At 33.2% G+C, this 17179-nt stretch overlaps 2 protein-coding genes across 2 annotated transcripts in view; one reads left to right on the forward strand and one right to left on the reverse strand.

The window, feature by feature from the left end:
* Positions 1–1422: 1422 nt before the first annotated feature.
* Positions 1423–17179, reverse strand: part of LOC144840774 (serine/threonine-protein kinase SMG1-like) — a 49989-nt gene continuing 34232 nt past the window's right edge. Inside the window, exons 55-72 of the mRNA XM_078696789.1 lie at positions 12808–13034; positions 12442–12540; positions 12143–12261; positions 11792–12058; positions 11049–11288; positions 10626–10743; positions 10159–10271; positions 9569–9819; positions 9220–9363; positions 8242–8446; positions 8035–8159; positions 7315–7519; positions 6305–6530; positions 5780–5864; positions 5134–5231; positions 4339–4530; positions 3731–3885; positions 1423–3504 (exon numbers count right to left, since the gene is read on the reverse strand). Of these exons, the coding sequence (XP_078552915.1) occupies positions 3427–3504; positions 3731–3885; positions 4339–4530; positions 5134–5231; positions 5780–5864; positions 6305–6530; positions 7315–7519; positions 8035–8159; positions 8242–8446; positions 9220–9363; positions 9569–9819; positions 10159–10271; positions 10626–10743; positions 11049–11288; positions 11792–12058; positions 12143–12261; positions 12442–12540; positions 12808–13034 (2947 nt within the window). The 3' untranslated portion in view covers positions 1423–3426. The remainder of the gene's footprint in view (positions 3505–3730; positions 3886–4338; positions 4531–5133; positions 5232–5779; positions 5865–6304; positions 6531–7314; positions 7520–8034; positions 8160–8241; positions 8447–9219; positions 9364–9568; positions 9820–10158; positions 10272–10625; positions 10744–11048; positions 11289–11791; positions 12059–12142; positions 12262–12441; positions 12541–12807; positions 13035–17179) is intronic.
* LOC144840782 (uncharacterized) lies at positions 13695–17179 on the forward strand. Its single transcript, XM_078696808.1, has 2 exons — positions 13695–13723; positions 14401–17179. The coding sequence occupies exon 2, from the start codon at positions 14401–14403 to the stop codon at positions 17161–17163; it is 2763 nt and encodes a 920-aa protein (XP_078552934.1). The 5' UTR covers positions 13695–13723; the 3' UTR covers positions 17164–17179.

Genomic DNA, 17179 nt, shown 5'->3' on the forward strand with positions numbered 1-17179 from the left:
TCATCTTATAGTCATAGTAACCAGTTATGTCAAAAAATAAAAAGGTCGAAAATTGGTCATTTTTCGAAAATTTCCCTGTACTATAGTACAGGGATTTTTCCAAATATGGCCAAAATATCGACTTTTTAAAAATCAATTATTATACAATAATATTGCCATATATGCACATATATTGCGTTATCATCATCTTATTGAGTCATAGTAACCAGTTACGTCAAAAAATAAAAAGGTCGAAAATTGTTCATTTTTCGAAAATTTTCCTGTACTATAGTACAGGAATTTTTTCAAATATGGCCAAAATATCGACTTTTTAAAAATCAATTATTATGCAATAATATTGCCATATATGCACATATATTGGTTATCATCATCTTATAGAGTCATAGTAACCAGTTATGTCAAAAAATAAAAAGGTCGAAAATTTGTCATTTTTCGAAAATTTCCCTGTACTATATAGTACAGGGATTTTTTCAAAAATGGCCAATATATTGACTTTCTAAAAATCAATTATTATGCAATAATATTGCCATATATGCACATATATTGCGTTATCATCATCTTATAGAGTCATAGTAACCAGCTATGTCAATAAATAAAAAGGTCGAAAATTGGTCATTATTTTTTCGAAAATTTTCCTGTACTATAGTACAGGGATTTTTTTCAAATATGGCCAAAATATCGACTTTTTAAAAATCAATTATTATGCAATAATATGCACATATATTGCGTTATCATCATCTTATAGAGTCATACCAGTTATGTCAAAAAATAAAAAGGTCGAAATTTGGTCATTTTTCGAAAATTTCCCTGATTTTTTCAAATACTGTATGGCCAAAATATATGGCACCGTTATGTCAAATCAAAAAAGGTCGAAAATTTGTCATTTTTCGAAAATTTCCCAGGAATAAAAAAATGGCCAAATTACACATTATTCGACTCTGCGCATGTTAATTATGGTATAAGTAACCAGTAATTTTTTTTTTAAAAGGGTCGAAATTTTGCGATTTCAGAAAAATTGCCAAAATATCGACTTTTTAAATATGTATTGAAGTAACATGTGCAGAACACATTACGTAAATCTGAGCATGTCATATTTTCAAAAAATGGTTAAAATATAGACGTCAATTATTATGCAATAATATTGCTATATATATACCGTATATATATATAATATAGAGCCATAATAACAAGTTAAATATGAAAAATGGCATAATTATTGCATAATAATTGCATTTACAAAAGGTATTTTCCTAAAAATTTAATTTTATATAATTCAATCATGCATAGAAACCAGCATTTTTATACATTGAATTTCAAACAATACAAGTAAAATTGATTGAATCACAAATAAAATTGATTGAATCACAAATAAAATTGACTGCATCACAAATAAAATTGATTGAATTACCAATATATACCACCTTAGTTTAACATTAAAATTATATTTATTTTTTAAACACATGTAATACTAAACACTATTAAATCACTTTGAATATTTCCTACATATTTTTAAAAACTAATGTGAGAGCTTTGTCATTGTGCACATTCTGAGCATGTGCAGCATAGTCGAGCGCATCATGAAAACAAAGGCTATCTATTATACAATACTGCAGTTCAGTAGTACACACCACAAGTATTAGTGACATTAATAATTTATATAGCATTAATAATTACTACATGACTATAGTATTTTGTATGATATTACATAATAATTGTATTTTTACTACAATGATAAAGAAAAAAAACAACGACAAATGTAAATTGGTAAAACAAAACAATGAGATAAGTATTGGTATTAAAATGTTATAGTGCAGTGGACTGACAAATGATCGATTATGAATGGCTATCACTAGAAAAAAGAAAAGTGATGATGTGGACATAGATATTAACAGGACTGGATCAAGAATAACCAACACATTAGTTTCGTATACATCAGAGACTACAAAACAAAAACATATGTATTCAATTTTTCAAAAGATTCCAATTGTGCCATATAGCTATTATCATAAACAAATCTCATGATATAATTAAGTTTAAACTATTTTGCTGTACATGGCATGCAGAAATAAAACAATGCATGCAAGAGAAAACCTTTCAATAAACACAACATGCAAGCAATATAAACTAGGACAGATAAAAACAATGTTAATGCTAATATTGTAACTATTGTATTTATACAAGGAAAACCCCTTTTAATACCCAATACAGGAAACTGGACTAGATAAAAAATCCCCTAATATAATATGCATAATAGTACAAGAAAAAACCTTTATGATATATGGCATGCAGAAATAAAACACAATGCACCTATTGTATCATCATCATCATCAGCCGTTATCAGTCCACTGCTGGACGAAAGCCTCAGCATGTTTCTGCCACAGTGCACGATCTCTAGCTGCTCCCTGCCACTGCACTGTACCCCAATACTTGTCTATATACAATGTAATAAACAATGCAGGAGAAATACAAACTAGGCCTCATAAAAAACAATGCAACTATTGTAAGAAAAAACCGTTTTGATAAACATGGCATGCAGAAATAAAAAAAATGTTACTATTGTATTTATACAAGAAAAAAACGTTTTGATAAACATGGCATGCAGAAATAAAAACAATGTTACTATTGTATTTATACAAGAAAAAAACCTTTCGATATACATAGCATGCTGGAAATATAAACTGGGCTTAATGATAAAACAATGCAATTATTATTTATACATAAAAAAAAAAACCTTTTGATAATCACATAAACATGCAAGAAATATATATAAATTAGGCCCATAGCAATATAATAATATCTCTATGCTAGGCCTAATGATCAAGACAATGCAACTATCATTAATTTGTCAAACACTATAACTAGAATAACCAGCAGTCCTGCACGTACATACTGTAGATATATACAAATGTATGTGATTATAAGTTGAACAACACTAAGCTAACAAAGAAACACGCTACCTATCTATTATAAACAATAAACACTTAGGCTTTTTATATCCTTAAAACTTCTTGATCTTCAATCATTAAAAAAAGTTCTACTCCTCCTTTTAAAACTCAATATCTTTATCATAATATTATGATAACACTGCGTTGTGCCATGCTGTATATTATAACATGTATTTGCACCTTTCTCAGCTCTATCTACTGATCCATTCCGATCTTATTGCTATCATAGCAATATGCATTTCATAGGCAATAGCATGGAGTTTACGATGTTAACATTCCAATGCTATATTAAAGTCCCTGAACCTATACTGAACAAGGTTATTAAAATTAGGGACGGTGCCGAGTATTCTATGCACACCATCTATTCTTCCGAAACATCTGGTAAGTGCTAGGTCGTTGACCTTATAAGGGTCCAGCAGACGATTGGTTGTTACGCCACCATCATCGGGTTGTTTAAACCTGGTTGCTTGCTACTTCTACTTCATACCCAGGCTGTCCAACCCTCGTACAGAGTTGCAAGGTTCTCCATGCTTGTTGCTTCAGCTATGACATGATCAACCTTTATAGGGAAAATTAATTAGTTCGTATTTTCTTATATAAATTATTTTCGTAGTCAAAAATGGTTCCTCAGTGGCCATAAAAGGTGGTGAATATTTTTTTTTAAATAAAAATTGTTTGATAAGAAAGTGTCCACAGCCGCTTATACAAGGTGCCAAATGAACATATTACTGCAGTTCAAATGAACAGATTAGATAGAAAGAACCAATACAATCAAAATGTCATACCTGTTCTTGGACCGTACAACGTCTAGTAGGGTCTGGATCTCTTCCATCCAACTTGCCTTTAACTCTCCTCCAAACATTAATGGCATGTGTGTTTCGAACCTGCAACATTTTGCCAGTGCGTGGGTCTCTCATCACAGTTGTTGGCTGTCTCGGTGCTAAAAATAAATTATATTTTTTAATTGATTATGTTTCAGATAATTGTCTTTCATTTAAATGTATACTAGTGTATTACAGTTGCAGATGCAATTCAGGGGACATCTCTATAAGGGGACATATTCCCATGAAATGAAAATGGGGAAATAGATTTTATAACACTAAAGTTATCCATATGGGACATCCCTAATTAATATAAGGAGACACTTTGGTTTCCAATATACTCCATAATACTGTAGTAGTTCTAATATATTTTTAGTATATTTATGTATGTCAGCTTATAGGATATCAGGATAATAATAATAATGAAAACCTCAGACTAAATAAACAATAAATTTGCGAATTTAAAATGTGAAGAATTATGACTGTACCTGTATATCAGCCTGGGTAAAAGATTTATAATATTTTTTTTGAACAGATCATAGTACAGTACATTGAGATAGTGAATGTTTTACCTTGAACTTGCTTAACAACAGGGGAGGTAGACGGACTAGCTCCTGTACCTTCTTGTCCGGAGACCTTACAACCTTTAACCTCTACTTTATCTTTCACATCTGCTGCTTTAACAACTTTTTCTGATGAACCTTTATCTTCTTCTTGAACTTGTTCATTTTCTTGTTCAATATCTTTAGAATGATTTCTCAGAGCTTTATGAAACAAGATCAAGATTATTTTATTTTTCTATTCATAGAGTATGTACTAGTTTTGCGCCATCTAGGTGGAGATGGTTGAAGATCAGAATGCAACTTGGTTGCATTTGTGCCCAAATATGGCAGTGATATGCTTAAATATGGCAGTGATATGACATCAGAATGCAACTTGGTTACCCATTTTTTTGTGATTAAACATTTTAGAATACAGTAGTTCTATACTGGCAAAAACTTGTTATAAGCCTTTGTTTTGGATTTTAAAATGTACTATTCTTATCAACCAAGTTTTCTTATACTGTATCAGGGTTATATTTCAGGATTATATTTCTGTCAACACTATCAAACTAGTTTGACCCAAAAGTGTGATGTGCTCAAATATGGCAATGATATGCTTAAATATGGTAATGATATGACATCATCATGTCCATATATGAGCACATCACATTCTGTTTGATAAAGTTTGATAGTGTAGACAGAGCTTAAGAATGAAATATAACCCTGATACAGTATAAGAGAACTTTGTTATTAAGTTCACTCCATCTTATCAGTTGGTTAATTAGCCTAAGATGTAGTGCATGCCAGCATTACATCAAGCATTACCTGAAGCAAAACTTGGTGGTGATTTGTCACTGACAGGCTCATCTAAAGCTTTAGGGATTGTTAACGGTGCTGCTAGCCCAACCAAGTCATCATACAACCTAAAATAAAAATACAGTTCAACTTGTAGCAAAGATCATTCAACCTACGCACATGTGGCTACATTCATCATTCACACTTACTGAAATAATTGTTTAACTAAATTATACCCCTTTCATTGCCCAGCAAAACTAGATTTTACACACACCAGGGCATCAACCCCAGGGATTTATGTGGTGTGGGGGTATTATAGAAAATGTAATTTGTCTGGTTTAATAAACTGTCCATCCTCTGGAAGAATTTAAATGTAAATGGGGGAATAAAATGCAACTTGTAGCCTACTGGGCTGAATTGCGCACAGGTGTGGACGACACATACCAAGACTTTCTAATCCCTAAGGGTCCCTTCGTGTCGAGTGCTGCCAAAACACGTTCATCTGTCCACAAAAACAGGGGCTGAATGGATAAGTACACCGGGGCAACCCCCTACTCTTCCGAAAGATGTACTGGGTTCTTTAATATGCACATGAGCCAGATGTGTACACTGGACCTCTACAGCCACACACAGTTACAGGACCTAACAGTAACTGAGGATGTAATTTGAGTGTTACCTTCTGGTTTCTTCTGTTAAGTTCTGTATGTTGACTAGCAACTTTGCTAACTGATTCACCTTGTCCAGCTTATCTTCACTTGTACCTGTAAATGAATTAGCAATGACAATTGAGCTTGAAAAAAAATTTTACTTTTGACACGAACACACCATATTTCAACATATTTTGTTTTATTCAAGCACCAAGATTGTTTACCCCTGCCATTATATTGGCTCGCTACATTGGTGCATGATTGGTGGTACTCAATCCCAGCTTTGAATGAGTACTGTACAGGCATCAATGATATGCCCAAATATGGTAATGATATGACATCATCATGTCTATATATGGGAACATCACATTTTTTGTCACATAAAGTTTGATAGTGTAGACAGATCTTATTTCACTTTTAACAAAAGCAGGAACTACCGCAATTGAGGACTTCAGGATAAGCTCATGCTAAAGTAAGTCTTAAGCTAGGGTTAACGTTACATGAGTACAGTTACACTAAGATTTATGCAAATTGTATATACTGTATACACATACCAACAATAAGAATCTTAATCATTGTGGTAAATGCTTCCGAGAAACTTTTATATTCAGCCATAAAGAGTTTAACTCCTCCAGCACCGCCACCAGCTCCTTCACCATCCTCTTCATCTTCACTTTCATCACGTGCTAATGCTTTTAACAAGTGCTTAAAATCGGACATCAGTTTGTGGTGCGTCGACAAGCAGTTCTTAACCATGTCAACTTGATTAGATAACGTCTCCTGGAATCAATAAAACCATTTACAATGTTCATGTATTTATCTTTATAATATAAATAGATTAAAAACAATTACAGTACAACCAGCCTTCAGAAAACCAATGTTCAGGGGACACCACAATTAAAGGGACACCCTTATGCAAGGGACACTCTAATTAAAGGGACATTTTCCTGTGAAATGTATGAGGGGAAATTTCTTCTTTACCCCAACTCTTATTCATTTATTTGAGGTATAGAGGAATACACCTTGTTGGGTCACATCGGTGTATAGAGGTTACACCTTGTTGGGTCACATAGAGGTTACACCTTGTTGGGTCACATTGAGGTATAGAGGTTACACCTTGTTGGGTCACATAGAGGTTACACCTTGTTGGGTCACATCGGTGTATAGATGTTACACCTTGTTGGGTCACATCGGTGTATAGATGTTACACCTTGTTTGGTCAAATCGGTCTATAGAGGTTACACCTTGTTGGGTCACATAGAGGTTACACCTTGTTGGGTCACATTGAGGTATAGACGTTACACCTTGTTGGGTCACATAGAGGTTACACCTTGTTGGGTCACATCGGTGTATAGATGTTACACCTTGTTGGGTCACATCGGTGTATAGATGTTACACCTTGTTGGGTCACATAGAGGTTACACCTTGTTGGGTCACATCGGTGTATAGAGATTACACTTTGTTGGGTCACATAGAGGTCCTACTCTATCTGGAATAAAAAGAGCAGATTGAAGTAATGTAATGTAAACTGGTTCACAATTAGGAAATAAAGAAGCCAGATTACCTTAGCTGATGAAACAGCATCATTATGTTGGGAAACCTTTTCTTTGGTTTCTGCCAGGTGTTGCTTCAAGATCTCATTCATTCCTCTTAGCCACTTCTTTCCAATTGTCTCATCTTTAGGAATTGGTTTCAATGTCAGAAGGCTCTGTTCAACATGGCTCACTGCTACTTTACTTTTTTCTACTATTGCAATGCTATCACAACACCTGGGGATTAGATAATGTATTAAATAAAGTACAATTTACTCAGTATTAGTAGTAACCCTAGTATAAGTAACTTAGTAGAGTAGCCCTAGTATAAGTAACTTAGTAGAGTAGCCCTAGTATAAGTAACTTAGTAGAGTAGCCCTAGTATAAGTAACTTAGTACAGTAGCCCTAGTATAAGTAACTTACTAGAGTAGCCCTAGTATAAGTAACTTACTAGAATAGCCCTAGTACAAGTAACTTACTAGAGTAGCCCTAGTATAAGTAACTTAGTAGAGTAGCCCTAGTATAAGTAACTTACTAGAATAGCCCTAGTATATAAAGTAACTTTACTAGATTAGTACTGAAGTAACATACTAGTATTGTACTAGAGTAGTACTAAAGTAACTTATTTTCAGTAGTACTAAAGTAACTTATTAGAGTAGTACTAAAGTAACTTATTTTCAATAGTACTAAAATAAGTAACTTAGAGAAGTACTAGAGTAGCTTTAGTTAGAGTGGTCTGAAAGTAACTTACTTAGTAAGAGTGGTCCTAAAATGAGTATCTGCATTGACAGCTTCTGATGTTCTTGTACGAAGAGCTTCAAAGTGGAGGATAGCATTACACAGTCCAATCACTTCACTGCTCCTTTTATTTTCAAGCTGTTAAAAAAATAATTACAAGTTACCAAGAATATATTGCAAATAAATCACTTTCTTTAAAAATGTATCAGACAGTACTTACATTAGTAACATCAAGCCTGTTATTAAGACTAGACTCGAACAGCTTCATGACACCTGTGAGGGCAGGATTTGCACCAGCAGCCCATTTGAGTCGTTGTGCAATGCTTGTCTGTACTTGTAGAAACTTCTCGTTTACTGTGCTGATGTTGGACTCCATACCAGACAATGCTAACACCCGCTTTCTCATCTCTGACATTATCTCAGTTCTATAAAAAAAATATATATGAATATCAATTTGTTGATTGTTATATTTTTAGGGCTGGATTTTAATTATCTTTAATCTTTGCTCTTAAAATACAAAAAGAATATATATAACTGAATTCATATACAGCGGTGGACCAGTAGCAAATTCAATTACACATTACACCAGCCATTGTTACCAGTGGTGCACTTCCATCTATTCACTACAAGGCCGGTAAAAGTACAGTAATTGAATTTTGAATTGAAATATTTTATTTATACTGGGTGACCTCTTCAGTCAAAGACTGCTCTCCCAGAAGGCCCAGTTATGGAGCAAGTGAGCCTCAAACCCTATGACAATTTGTTGGTTGTATATATTCTTAGGGCTGGATGTTAATTCTCTTTAACCTTTGTTGTAAATGGTTGCTAAACAAGAAAATGAATATCAATTCATATCACAGTATCCCAATATAGTTCATATAGAACTCTCAGGATTAAAAAAAGAACATATATATATGCACTGATGAAGGGCTAGTGCTGCTTTATCATTTTGATTATGGTTTTTTGCTTATTTTATTTTGTATCTCTATTGAGATCCACAGCATTCTCATTTTTTCAGTGATTTGCCTTTGGATATTTAAATACAGCATTCATATACAGCAGCGGACCGGTAGCATATTCAATTACATATGTTCAACCAGCCATAGTTAACGGTGTTGCACTCACATCTATTCACTACAGGGCATGTACAAGTGACTACAGTAAACTACAACCTGTGCATGTAATATACGGTGCATACCTTGTAGGTGAGAGTTTAGGAACACTATGCTGTTGTTTAGAGTTAGCTTGTAACAGCACATCTTCTTGAAGCCACTGGAATCGTGCTAGTTGTAATCGAGCTCTTTGAGCACATTCTTTAGCGGTGTTTGAATCTGCATTTTGTCTATAAATGAAGGCGAACACATTGAGATTAAAATAGAAATATAATAATTTATAGTGTACTTCTAAAACTACTACAGAAACTAAATACAAATGCAAGTAGCAAGTTTAAGTATTCACCTCTGCTGTCTTTCATTCAGTCATACACATTTATACCAGTTATAACAATAATGACTGGTATACTAAATACAACATAAAAAAGTACTAACCTAGCACTATCTGCTGCTTTCCAATGCCCCTCTGCTGTTACAATGAGTGAATTCAGATTATTATATAAATGCTGAGACATCATTCCACTCTGAAATCCAGAATCCATTGCCTTCTTGCACAAATGTTCCATGTTGACTTTGAAATTTGCACCGACGTCTTTCGCATTTATCTCAGCAATGGTATTGACACCAAACTGCTCAATCAGTGTGCATGTGGTGTAGCCGATAACTTGAGATGGTATTCCAAGAATCTAATAAAATCATAGACCAAAATAAGTAATAAGTTTTCAAATGTAGACAAACAATTGCTTTTCACTTAATAAATTTATATCCCTCATCATATTAAATGTATTAAGGTTGTCCCTTATCTACATAATAAATTGCTAAGATTGTCCCTCATCTGCATATCAAACTAACTGTTAAGATTTTCCCTTATTGGCATATCAAATTTATTGTTAAGATTATCTTTATTGGCATAAGTATAAGTATACAACTAACTGTTAAGAAGATTGTCCCTCATCTGCATATCAAATTCATTGTTAAGATTGTCCCTATGTACATTTGAATTAATTGTTAAGATGGTCCCTCACCTGCTTTCTAACAAATTCAGCAACAAACTTCTTGACAGATTTAATAAGATGGTCTTCACTGATCAGATACTTGGCAGGATCTGATTGGTTACTTGTTACAGGACTATGCTCACCTGAAAATAACCAGACAATAGTGGTACGTCTGTACATATTTAAATAAGCAGGTGGGTTTCCTTTTCAAAAAAGGCTCCATTATTAGTTTCTCTTGATTGGACACAAGCGCCATGGTCTCTAAAGCTCTGTCTGCACTATCAAACAAAATGTGATGTGCCCATATATGAACATGATGAAATTATATCACTACCATATTTGGGCACTTTTTTGATAGTGTAGACAAAGCTTTACACAGAATAGATGACTCCAGAAACCAGCATTAATAAGCAAGTTCAAGGAACATAGCTACTACAAATATTATTCTTTTTTATTGTTGTTACGGGGATTAACAGAGCTGGAATGAGAACACCTACCATTAAGAAAACTTGTAAAGTTGTGACACTTATTAAAGAATACATGAACAGTCTGCAACTTTCTAATGAAGAACACATCGCTTAAAAGCTGTTTGGTCTTCCCATTCACAACTGACATCTGCAAACATAAATAAATACTTGAATATTTTATACAGTGAGCAAGATTGGGGCAATGGTAATAAGTTGTGTGTGACAAGGCAAGAAGTTTTATTCCAATTACAACACCAACAACAGTGCTTTTGAATTAATACAAGACATCATTGGAAGGAAATCACACTGTCCACACTATCAAACTATAGTTTGACAAAAAAAAGTGTGCCCAAATACGGTAGTGATATGACATCATCGTGTCCAAATAGGGGCACATCACATGAAGTTTGATAGTGTAGACAGAACTTAAGAAGCAACAGAGAAGGTACAAACCTGCAGTGCCCTCGCTTCTTGAATGACATCCAGCTTCCGCCATTCTCTTGGTATAGTCATAGCATCCAAATGGTTGATGAAGTTGCTAAGACTGAACTCGAGGCTTTCAAATAAGCCGTTGATGACAGTAAGCAGGGTCTGACCCATGCTAAGCTGCTGGTCTTGTGGGTTTACTTGTAAGAGGTCGTTATATGCACATCGCAGTGTTAACATCTCTTCATGGATACTCAAGTCATCGATCTAAGAACAATTATCAAGTAAGTTTGAATCAACAACAGTGATGTAGTTAACCTGGTATTAAGATTATCAAAAATATATTAAATTAAGCTGAAGATGGTCACCTTGCACCAGATATTCAAACACACTGACCTCCATAACTGCATTGCTGCAAGAAAGGTTTCTCTGATTGTTGGCTATGTTAAACCAGTACTGTTGGCATGGACAAGTACAGGGCCTTATACAATTAAACAGTAAGCAATCATGTATTTTAATGACAATACAGATACAAATTGTTACTTCCAAATAAGATAAGGTAATGGGGCTGTTTTTTTTTCGACAAGCAGAGATTCTTCTAAAGCTCTGTTTACACTATCAAACTTTATGTGACAAAAAAATGTGATGTCATATTATTACTACCATATTTGGGTACATCACTTTTTTTTTATCAAACTAGTTTGATATTGTAGATAGAGCTTAAGAATCGTGTTTAGTAGGCATGTAAATCACCAAGTTAGACAACCTACTTGCATTCCAAGTGAGATGCTGGACAAAGCTTGATCCAATTTGCGCAATGATGTCGCTAGATGTATATCAGGATGATCACAGAGTTCTGATATGGATGTAAAGAGCAGCGTAAGGCTGGAATCATCTGATTGGATATTCTTAATCGTTTCCGGTAAGATCACCGTCTTGAACTTTGCGTAAAGGTCATGTAGACTTTCAAATACTTGTTTAGAAGCTTTGAAGGTGTCAACTGCTTTGAACATGGAGGTTGAGATTTCCAAGTTTGTCTGTAATAAGTAAAATGTATATAAAATAAAAACACTGCATAGAAAGATAATAAAGTACTGTAATAAATAATCAGCTAAACTCACCGGTTGATGCTGTTGCATTAGGCTCAGTATAAACTGAACATTAGACAACATTGTACATATCTCATCTAGAAACCAGTTACCATTTCTTGATGTAAAGTCCACCAGGTGGTCTCCAGCACCTGTATGCAAACAGATTATTAATATTATTTCTCACATAAAACACACACAAATCATATGTTATAAACCTGTAAAAGTGTAACAATTTGTTTTTAAAAGGATTCCTGATTCCTGATGGTCTAAATATACAATGGTACTGTAAGATAGATTTCCATATTACATGTATAATTATTATTACATACCAGCTACAGCTCCTTCCATTATCAGTGATCTTCTGTTAAATGAACACAAAGCATTCATAACTACTGCCCTCATGCTGTAAACTCCCCCATCACCATTTTCTGTAACATACAAAATATTTATATAAGCGTTGACATCTTTGTCATTCCATACTAAACAGTTTATAGATATGATACAGACAAAATGTAGAAATTTAGTTGCTCTATAAATGACCTTCAGAGGTCAGTCTGCTTAGTCACAGATCATTCTTCTGGTTATGGTAACTTTTTGCCATCTAAGATTTCTTTAATATAAGTTTGATGGTTTGTTAAAAAAGAAATGTTCAAATTTAAGGAATCCACTTGTGAAATATTTTAAATATACAGTACCTTGGACAACGGCATTTATCCTTTCAACAACAGAGTGTTTCGCCTCTTCTATCTTAACAACATTAACGCTATCTGTGAGGGCAGCCTTCTCAGTTGCGTGCACCATCTTCTTGTTAGCTTCCAACATCAAGTGGTGTAGCTTACTCTCAACAAGCAATATCTCTGACATTTTCTTCTCATTAGCTTGTGAGTATCTTGCATGGAATTTTACAATTATTTTTTCAACACTGAAAAATTAAAAAAAATTACACCTGTATGACGCATAAATATATTATTATTATTCATCCACAGAAAATGTATCTACAGATGCACAGCAGCCATAGTGCAGTGCATAATCAGCACACCACACCATAACTATATTCAGCATACCGGGAGATAATCCCTTACTTTTAGAATACTACTTTTATAGTGCACATGTACATGGAAGCAGCATAATGTTCCATCCAAAGAATGATGGCACTCTTTTTTTGTTACGTATGTCAAAATATATAATTATTAATAATGTATACTGGGTAACAATTAATACGCTCATTAATCACCATTTGGTTTTTATTGTAACTTTTATATTTATTATTTGTAAACAAAAATTGAACACTATATTTTTAGGTTTCCTTTTAGGTTTGTAAATAAAACATGTCATGTGATGTAATAAGTTTAATGATTTGTTATTGAAAAAGTGTAAACATACTGTACACTTGGATATAGTTTTGGAAAGGAGTTGAATCTTGGAAATAATAGCTGTTACTAAATCAGTATGGTATCCCCCATTTGATAATGGTTTCACCCACTGCCATTGAACCCACCAATCAGCTTACAAGGCAACAATGTGTATCAGTAACCTTTAGGTTGCAAAATAATCACTGAACATCCTTTCTTTTTATGGTATAGTGTACTTGAAAAAACGGGCAGAATAAATGTAAGTAAAGTCAGCTGCTTTAAATTTAATTTTGTATTCAAGGAAAAGTTATTTATAAATACTTTCATGGTGTAAAACTTTAGTAGTCAGCAAAGTTTACACAAATAAGCACTTATTGTATATAAACCTTCCTCAATTGATTTAATTTTAACAAGACAATACAACATCACTATTCTTGCACTCCAGTCAGCAGTTACTGAATATTTTGGAAAGTCCAACAAACTATTTTTAGAATATGACATCACTTCCTGGTTTTCTGTGCCTGGATTACCTAAAACACTCAACGCTGCCGACAATTTATTGTTTATAATTCAATTCACATATTCATCTCTTTAGATTCATTGGTTACACGCTTTTTTTGTATTCATGTACATTGTATTTAAACCAACATGTAAACTAACGAACCAAATTTCATTTGCACCTCATTGTTAAAATGACAATAAATAATATTGTATAGTAAAAACTTTAAAATATGAACGTCTCACTACACTCACTGAATACTTACTGCTAAATTGTCTCTTTTGTGTACAGTTTCTGTAACATATTTTATCGTAGTATTTAAGTATTGCTATTGTACTGATGTTTTGTGTTTATAATTAATCTGTGCATTGTAATAATTAATATGATAATAACACTTAAGATTATTTATAAACTTAGTTGTTTCATTTTTTTTACAGATGTCTGAACAAAAAGCATTACAATTCTTAGACAAAAATGATCTTGAATGTGCAATCTGTCTAGAAAGACTGACAGAACCAAAAACACTTGAATGTCTCCATAGTTACTGTCTTCATTGCCTGCAGAGTTTAATTAAAACACACGGCAAAATAAAATGTCCAAAATGCTGCAAGATGTATGATGACCTAAATCAATTTGATATAAAAGATCTTACTACAAATGAAATGTTAAGTTATCAAGTTAAATATGTTTGGAATATTGAATCTGAAAAACCACCAACATGCTCAAGCTGTGATAACCAACCTGAATACTACTGCTCTGAATGTCAGCTATATCTATGTGGAAGATGCATCAAACATCATAAAATAATTCCTTCATTAAAAGATCACCCGTTGTACACATTGGACAAAAACGAAGAAGCGAAAGATCTACATAATAAAATTGACTTTGAGAAGATTGAATCTGAAAAACCAACAAAATGTTTAAGTTGTGATGATAATCAACCTGAATACTACTACTCTGAATGTCAGCTATATCTATGTGGACAATGCATCAAACATCATGAAATAATTCCTTCATTGAAAGATCACCCATTGTACAGACTGGACAAAAACGAAGAAGCGAAAGATCTACATAATAAAATTGACTCTGAGAAGATTGAATCTGAAAAACCAACAAAATGTTTAAGTTGTGATGATAATCAACCTGAATACTACTGCTCTGAATGTCAGCTATATCTATGTGGACAATGCATCAAACATCATGAAATAATTCCTTCATTAAAAGATCACCCATTGTACACATTGGACAAAAACGAAGAAGCGAAAAATCTACATAATAAAATTGACTTTGAGAAGATTGAATCTGAAAAACCAACAAAATGTTTAAGTTGTGATGATAATCAACCTGAATACTACTGCTCTGAATGTCAGCTATATCTATGTGGACAATGCATCAAACATCATGAAATAATTCCTTCATTGAAAGATCACCCATTGTACAGACTGGACAAAAATGAGGAAGATGATTTGCCAAATAAATGCAAAATTCATGGAGCCTGCATGCTTGAATTTTATTGCAAAACTTGTTTTAAAAGTGGATGTAAGAAATGTGATCATGTCCTTCGTTGTTATCAAAATGAACATAATGTGATTCCATTTAAGACAGCTGTAGATGAGTTTAATCAAAATGCTACAGAAGTTATAAAAAGTGCAGAAGAAATTAAAGAAAAACTAGAAGAAACACGGGAGAGTTTCATGAAAGAAAGATCTGACTTTGAGTTGAAATTAAAATTATGCAGAACAGCGATTGAATTACAAGAAGAAAACATTATTAAAAAAGCTCAGGAGAAAACAAGAGCAATGTTGATGGACCTTGACAATATTGACAAAGAAAACAAAGAACTTATTAATGGTATAGTTAAAAATATTGAATCAAAGTTGATTAAAGTTAATGAGATGTTGCCATTAATTACCACAATGATGAACAAACCAGAAGAAAGAGAAACACTTATATCTCATGAGGCAAATATTGATGCTGTTAAAGAAGAAACTCTGGAATCAAAGTATGATGAATCAATGAAGATAACTGCCCCTAGTTTTATTCCATCTAGAAACTTAAATAGAGTGATAGATTTGGAAGGCATTGGTAAAATTTCAAATATTGAATGTGCATATGAAGTTGCTGAAGATGAGGGACCTATTACAGTCACAATGGGACAGCCATTTGAAGTGAAAGTTGTGTCAAGTTCTGCAGGAAGTGAGATATCTGTATTGGCTGCAACATTAAATAACGAATCAGACGGAGAATCAGCCACTGAAGTGAAACACCAGGGGAGTGAAGAGTACAGAATAACAGGAAGATGCCCTAAAGGAGGAGATTGGAAGATGAAGATCACTGCTAAAGGAGAAGAAATCAAAGGATCACCAGTGGATATCAAGGTGAAAGCACTAGGACTTGTACATACCATTGAAAACATACAACAGCTTAGGGATAATTATATGGATACCAATAAAGTAGCAGATGTAATATTAGATAAAGATGGATATTTAATTGTATCTAGTTTTTGTAAATATTTACTAAATTTCAACGAACAATACACATTTATTCGTAGAATAACGATAAAACAAAATGTATCGGTTTTTTGTATGCATCAAATGGGTAATGGTTACATCATGTATAGCGATACCTTAAATAAAACTGTTGTCAAGTGTGATGATCGATTTCAACAAATTTGTGCATTTGGTAAAGGAACATTAAAAAAACCTAGAGGATTGACAGTAAATAAAGAAACTAGAACGATGTATGTTGCAGATTGTGAATGTCATTGTGTGTTTAAATTCAATGTTGATAATTGTGAACTTCTAGGTAAAATAGGTTCATATGGTAACATAGAAGAACAAATGAATTATCCTGATGGACTTGCTCTTACAAAGGAGGGAAATTTGATTGTTGTAGACTATAAAAATAACAGAATACAAATGTTTGATACAAATGATAAGTTTATGAGAATTCTTGTAGGCAGTGGTAAGAAAGATGGTTATGTTAATTGTCCTCATTACGTAGCCATAGATTCTGAGGAAAACATACTGGTATCAAGTAATCACAAATTACAATTATTTGATAAAAATGGGGTTTTTATCAAACGAATAGATGATGGTGGATTGGATACACCTTATGGAATTGCTATAATCTCTAACCAGCCAAGAAGAGTAGCTGTAGCAAACTGGAAATCCAACAATGTAAAAATATATACTTATTAATAGCACATTTAATATA

This window comes from Antedon bifida, chromosome 4, assembly GCF_963402885.1.
Source record: "Antedon bifida chromosome 4, ecAntBifi1.1, whole genome shotgun sequence".
NCBI lineage: Eukaryota > Metazoa > Echinodermata > Crinoidea > Comatulida > Antedonidae > Antedon > Antedon bifida.